Source organism: Lathyrus oleraceus, chromosome 2 (genome assembly GCF_024323335.1).
Source record: "Lathyrus oleraceus cultivar Zhongwan6 chromosome 2, CAAS_Psat_ZW6_1.0, whole genome shotgun sequence".
NCBI lineage: Eukaryota > Viridiplantae > Streptophyta > Magnoliopsida > Fabales > Fabaceae > Lathyrus > Lathyrus oleraceus.
Genome location: NC_066580.1, coordinates 470,095,782 through 470,102,716, shown reverse-complemented (window position 1 = coordinate 470,102,716; position 6,935 = coordinate 470,095,782). Strand labels below are relative to the sequence as shown.

The 6,935-nt window shown below is 33.9% G+C and overlaps 1 protein-coding gene across 3 annotated transcripts; it reads left to right on the top strand.

The window, feature by feature from the left end:
- Positions 1–1,446: 1,446 nt before the first annotated feature.
- Positions 1,447–6,513, top strand: LOC127120489 (telomere repeat-binding factor 2). Of its 3 annotated transcripts, none has more exons than XM_051050931.1 (8): positions 1,447–1,636; positions 1,942–2,017; positions 2,151–2,410; positions 2,574–2,779; positions 3,292–3,376; positions 4,180–4,263; positions 4,421–4,773; positions 6,233–6,513. In XM_051050931.1, coding segments are annotated over exons 3-8 (879 nt in total). In that variant the 5' UTR covers positions 1,447–1,636; positions 1,942–2,017; positions 2,151–2,260; the 3' UTR covers positions 6,234–6,513. The 3 variants fall into 3 exon arrangements, with proteins under 3 accessions (XP_050906888.1, XP_050906887.1, XP_050906889.1); XM_051050930.1 differs by having other exon boundaries at positions 1,942–2,028; XM_051050932.1 differs by lacking the exon at positions 1,447–1,636 and adding an exon at positions 1,757–1,775 and having other exon boundaries at positions 1,942–2,028.
- The last annotated feature ends 422 nt before the right edge of the window (positions 6,514–6,935 follow it).

Below are 6,935 nucleotides of genomic sequence, written 5' to 3'. Positions count from 1 at the left end.
AAGACCAAGTACAAGTTTCCACTATTGGAAATTGTTGGTTTTACCTCTAATGAAAATACTTATTTTGTCGACTTTGCATTTCTAGAGAGCGAAAAAAAGAGAATGTTACTTGAGCTTTAGAGGTGTGTCGGATAATGTTGAAGGACAAAGAAAACATGTCGAAAGTTATTGTCACCGACCGTGATACCACTTTGATGAATTTAGTTACAAATGTCTTTTCTATTTTTTATACATTGTGTATGTATCACATAACAAAGAATGTGAGAAGTTAGGTTAAACTCGCAGTAGGGACGGAACAAATAAAGGCCGAAGAGGAAAAAATGGTCGAGGCGGGCTTGATAGTGGAAAACTTAATAGATGTATGGAATGCTATAATAAAGTCTTTTACAAAATAGTTATACGCCGATGTTGTTATACATTTCAGAAAGGTGTGTGAGAAATATTTAGATTTTTTGAAATATGTTGAAAATATGATTGTAGATTAGGTGAAAGAGAAAGTTGTGTGTGCTTGGACCGATCAAGTTAGACATCTTAAAAATACAACAAAAAATCGAATTGAGTTTGTCCATACTCCCATAAAGAATTGATTGAGAAATAATGAAAGTGATTTATTACTAGGGGTGTACGCGGGTTGGGTTGGATCAGATTTGGTCTAACCTGTTACCCAATCCATTCAAACTTCAATGGGTTGAGTCTGTCGTCCAACCCGTAATTTCATTGTCAAAATCGACCCGAACCGACCCGTTCATTAATGGGTTGAGTTGGGTTGGGTTCGTGGGTTGTGTTTCAAATAAAAAATATATTTTTTATGATTTTTTTTGTCGGTTTTAAAAAAATATAACACAACTCGATACAATCATACTCATTTATAACACTCAAATTCAATAAAACACATCATATAATAATATCTAATAAAATTCATCAACACGACATAACACATTATAATAGTATAAAATTCAACAAGACACGTTATTTTCATAAAATACATAAGTTGGAAATGATACAAAAGAAAATAAGAAACAACATTTAATCTTAGAATTACGTAAATTCATTGGTCTAGTAGTATTATTGGTGGAGAATAATTTTTTTTGGAAAAATTATGGTTATTAGTGAGATACTAATTTTATATTTTATTTAAAATAATAATAAAAATAATAAGAAATTACTAAAGTCACGTCAATGAGTTGGGTCAACGGGTCCGCGAGTTGCAAAACTCAAATCCCATACCCGAACCAAAACTATACGGGTTGTTATAGATTGGGTTGAATATATCTATGCGTAAATGAATGGGTTCGAATAATTTATGAATTGGATCATCGGATTTGTAGGTCAACCCGCACCCATAAACACCCTATTTATTACATATAAGAAATTAAAAATCAATTTTAAAATAGGAGGGGATGCTTTAGCAATTTGTAACAAATATCAAGATTAAAAAAAAAAAATACGAAACAAGACATCTTTTGGCACATCTAGTTATTCGCCGGTTCCTCGCGGAATTTATCGCATCAATTCTCACCCACACCACACCCTTTGATTCCCCGATCCACGCTGCACCTTCTTCCATTCAATTCCTTCTTTTATTTTCCTCTCCCTTTTTCTCCCTCAATTCAACTCTATTCTATTCTTTTCCCAGGTCACTGCATCCTTTTTTTTTATTCTTTCTTTTCCCCTTATTTCCTAAAAAAACTCTAAATTTCCAAATATGAACAAAAACTTACGCAATGCTATAAACCCTGGATAATTCCATTTTCTAGTTAATATTATGAATTATGGTTGATTCTCCAAAATCTAGAATCATTTTTTTTAATCGCAAATCAATAATCAGTTTATGTGTATATACTGAGGATTTGGATTTGTAACAAAGCCTGATCTAATCGCATTGCATAATTTTTTCCCTGATTTGATGCTTTCTCACAATGTTATTACCTATTTCTTCAGATAATTGATATGATTGTTGTTGCTGGAGTTTCCTGAATTGATCTCTTATGCAATTGAAGTTAATTTGCCTATTCAGGTCAATATTTGGTAATCATCATCAATTTCTCTTTCTATTTTTGTTTATTTACATATTGTGTATAATTATTGAGGGTTAAATGTGTTTGTTTATAACTTATTTAATATTATTATTTTCATTATGATGTTTGTAGGTCAATAGTAGTCAGAATTTTGTTTTTCGCGGATGGGTTCATTCCACTTCGAAGCTTTTCTCTAGATTAAAGGAAAAACTATACTGTCATAAGGTTGTGGAATTCTTTTAATGGGTGCTCCTAAGCAAAAATGGACTGCAGAAGAAGAGGCAGCTCTGAAAGCCGGAGTAGTCAAATACGGGGCTGGAAAATGGCGAACCATTCTTACCGACCCGGATTTCAGCACCATTTTGCGAATGCGTTCAAATGTAGATCTCAAGGTTAGTCTTTTCAAGATTCTAGCAGGTTATGGGAAGTGCTATAAGTAAGATGTATTCAAGATGTTACTGCTAAATGCTTTATTCTTTGCTTTGAGAAAATTATCATACTCGCCATATACCAGTTTGTTTCTATATAACTGTATATGCTTTAAGCTGTGAACAGGATAAATGGAGGAACATAAATGTGACAGCAATATGGGGGTCCAGGCAGAAAGCAAAACTTGCACTTAAAAAGAACCTACCTCCTCCTAAATCTGAAAATAACCACGTAACCTCGAATGCCATAGTTCCGTATAATCAAGAAGTTGCTGCTGCTAAGCCTCTAACAGTTTCTGGTGGAACATCTACTTCCAAAGAACAAATACCAAGGTTATACCACTCCAAGCTAAATATATCTCACTCCTTACTGAAACTAAATGGTTTGTGATTGTTGGTTGGTATAAACTTGTTCTTGAGTAGCAAATGAACAAACATCGTATAATCATTGATATTATTTCCTTTAATGGTTATCAGCTCTAAGGTTGCTTAAAGCAGCGTGCTAGTATATCAAATTTTTAAATGAATTAGTTTTTTAAGCCGGTTGCAAGCAATTTTTGCGATAATATGTGTACTGCAAGGTTTATTGTTTTCTGATTCTTCATTAGCTATTTAATTTCATGATGAATCTTTTCCAAGCATGGCAAATATACCCTAAAGTGATTCAAATACGTCCATTGATTGATTATATAGGTTCCAATTACAACTTTAAAATATTTGATATATAGTTATCTTCTGTTGGCACTTTTGGTGACAATATTCTCAAGATTTTAGTGAATTTGCAACGTCAATTATGTGGCGATGTTTTTCAATGACGGCAGCTTAACTTTTTTTAATAATGGCAGATTGGACAACCTTATATTAGAGGCTATTGTCAAGTTGAAGGAGCCAAAGGGTTCTGACATTTCCACCATTGCTGCTTTTATAGAGGTATTTCTACTTTAATTACATCACTGGTATTTAGAACCTAAACATCAAACTTATATAAAAACCAAACTTTTTCCTCACGCAGTGTGAGCAGTTACGTGCACCATAAGACACTACGATATCCTATTATAAATAATGTCTGATGACCGACCATTTAATGCCAAATCCTTCATAATCCAAATGTTGGTGCCTGTAGACTTCAATACTAGAAAACATATGTAATTTATGCTTTTGCAGACTCTTCCTTTTCAAGTTAATTTCCAACGAATGTTTAGAATCATGCGGCAAATTATTAATTTATTCATCTTTCATCAAATAGTTTTTCTTTTTATATATTAGTTTTATATTGATTGATGGATTGAATAATTGTTACAAAATATTTGTACAATCAGCCTACTTTGTGATTCAAGTTTAGAACAAAAGAAAATATTTTAACTGTTTCAAAATGTTTCTCTTCCATGTCCGTTGATTCATATCTTGTTTATCAATTATCAGCAATTTCAACTAGCTCTGACATGTAACTCTTCAACTTCCTTTCTTATGGTGCCAAAATATCTTAGCCTTTTTTTTTTCATTTGATGGTTATTTTTGTCAAATCTAAACAGGTTCCTTGAGTTTCTCACCTGGGGCAAGAACACGCTCTTAGTTTTTTATTTCCTATGGTTAAGAAAGGCTTAGCATAACTCAACCAATCATGATATACGATTTATTGTTTGTCTTTTTAAATATACCAGCAAATGTCATTTTCTTTTTATGCTTCTCTGTATCATTGTGTCGATAGTAATTCTGATTTTTTACCTCAATAGGATCAATACCGGTCTCCACCAAACCTCGTAAAGTTACTTTCATCTAAACTGAAGCATATGGTGGCAAGTGGTAAATTAATGAAGGTAAATATACTCTTTGTTAATGAAGGTTGGCTTCTTGGAACGATGTTCCCATGAAGCAATATATTTTCCTGCAAACCTGTGTAGTGAGGGGAGTGTTGTCAAACTGGATAGCATTATATTTGGTCAGTTGATCCTGAGTTGGCATTCCTAATGACAGGTAAATCAGAAATACAGGATTGCAACAAATTCTTCAAAAATATCTGAGAAAAAAAGATGCTCTTCGTTGATGCTCCTCGAAGGGAGGCCAAAAGATTCTCCAAAAGCAGAGAAGGCTGATGCCAACATCCTTTCAAAATCCCAAATTGATGTCGAGCTTTTAAAAATGAAAGGTGTGACAGCTCAAGAGGTGGCAGCAGCAGCTGCAAAAGCAGTTGCAGAGGCAGAAGCTGCCATTGCTGAGGCTGAGACAGCAGCACGAGAGGCAGAGGCTGCAGAAGCCGAAGCAGAGGCTGCTCGAGTGTTTGCAAAAGCAGCACTGAAGGCACTAAAATGCAGAAGACTTAATATTTGGTAAGCTTCCTTACCAAGAAACACTAATTAATGCCGAAATGACTGGTGTTTATAACGTCCTTTTATCCCATTTTGAATGCTTTCTCCTAGTTGTTACTTTTCCAAATCTTTTTTAAAGCTCTATGAAACATGTATTCATGTTTCTTACAATGTTTAAAAGATTATGTCAGAGAATAAAAACTTTCCAAGAATATTTTTTTTTTGCATCTCCGCGGTTTTTTTCTCTATTGAGGGGATGGAAAATCGTACTCCCGTGCAAAGGTTCTCCTAGTCTTCAAAATTTAATTTAATATCTTAGAAACAAACTCCTCTTAGGATTTACAATGTCACTAGTTTCATTCCATCTTCCATACCATAGGTGTTATCCAACAGGTTGGCTTGTTTACGGTTTGGTTTATATAACTGAACCGAATCAAACTAACCCACAAAAGTCGTTCAAGAAAACTGAACCGAACTGCAATCACTTCACCTGAACCAAACCAAACTGGTTCAGTGGTTCGACGCACTATGGTTTCCGTTCCAAACCAATCTGGTTATTTTACTGATTCAAAAATTTGTATATGTTCAAATCCAAACACTAAATGCAAATATGACGCCATTAGCCTTCAATCCACTTCATTTTCAATCCATTGTTTAGATTCACCGCTATAAGAAAGACGGCTAGTTCCGCGTAAGATTTTCAATCTTGTTCTAAACTTACTCGATTTTCCATTCATTATTACACTGGCAACATTGAATTGAAACTAAGTAGCAAGCAAGCAACACTTGCGTCCTTAAGTGACTAGTGTCAGTTAACCATCACACAATGATTGCAGATTGCAATTGAAAAGGAAATTCCATGGAGAAGTGAATTTCCTTAAATCCACTTAAACAACATCACCATGTGATAATAAAAACAAGGGATATGAATCATCACATGTTTCAGATATTTGTCTCACCCATAAAGTTTCAGTTCAACTCTTTCATTGTGGGTTCACGGAATAACATCGAGTAGTTCACAGTTTGTTTCAGTTCTCACTGAACTGTAGATATTTAAAGTTCGGTTAGTAAACTGACAGAATTAAAACACGGATCAGTTTGTAATTTATTTAAGTAGTTCAGTTTTTTAAGAGATAGTTTGGTTCAGTTTGGTTCTACCCAGTTATTTGAACGGTCCTACCAACAGGTCCTGAATAACATGTGGAAAAATCTCAGCTAAATGTCTCTACTCTCTGTTCAAAAACAAATTATCCCTCCACTCTTATACTTGAGTTTTATTTAGAAAATCAAAATCTCCTTCGCAACATTATCTGTAAGCCAAAACCCGGCCTCTTGTGAAAAGACCATATTTTTCGATAGTCACTGCAGGTCAAAGGTTTTTTTTAAGCTTATGACTCGTGTAGCATTATTTTGATTCCTCTATTGAATTGGTTTCTATCAGTTCTTTCAGCTAACAGTTTTATTTTGCAACTTTGTGCAGATGGTGTTTGCTTCTTCGTGGTTGACATGAGCAAAGCAGCAGCAGCATATATTGGCTAGGGTTTGCATGTATTTAATTACTGTGCATAATTTAGGCTTGTAAATTTGGAATTTGTTGGACTGATCCATGAAGCATTTTTGTCGGGAATAGTTTATTTTTTATTAATTTTTGTAATTTTATTTTTTAATGAAAGACACAATGCGGCTATGGTACACGATAATAGTGTTTGGTTATGTAGTGAAAAAAATTTGATTTTGAATGAAATAATTCTTTAAAATTGACTCTATGTAAGATTGAAAAAGTATTGATCGGAGTACCCGATTTTCACTTGGTGTTGATTTCTTTTAAGAAAATGACAAAAATATTATGCACTCTGAATATTTTAGCCTTTATTTGTTTCTACATTGTTCATGTTTTATTTGTCTTTTTGTTTATGATACAGAACCCGTGTACACCACAAACTCCACTTCTACAGCTAGGTGGTCTGGTCTCTAACGGTGTCTTGAAGAAAGAAAATATGACATGACATCCTCTAGTTTCATCTATCTTTCTTTTGGGCATCATATGGGTCATCTCCTTAATAGGGTACCATCATCTCCAATGTCTTGCATTTAGAGTAGTTTAATAATCTTTACCATCATCTCCAATGTCTTGCATTTAGAGTAGTTTAATAATCTTTCTCTGATTGAAAGATCTGGGATAA

Coding starts and splice junctions, on each gene's coding strand:
- LOC127120489 (XM_051050931.1), top strand. CDS start 2,261: ATGGGTGCTCCTAAGCAAAAATGGACTGCAGAAGAAGAGGCAGCTCTG. Junction 2,780..3,291: donor TCCAAAGAACAAATACCAAG/GTTATACCACTC, acceptor TAATAATGGCAG/ATTGGACAACCTTATATTAG. Junction 3,377..4,179: donor CCATTGCTGCTTTTATAGAG/GTATTTCTACTT, acceptor TTACCTCAATAG/GATCAATACCGGTCTCCACC.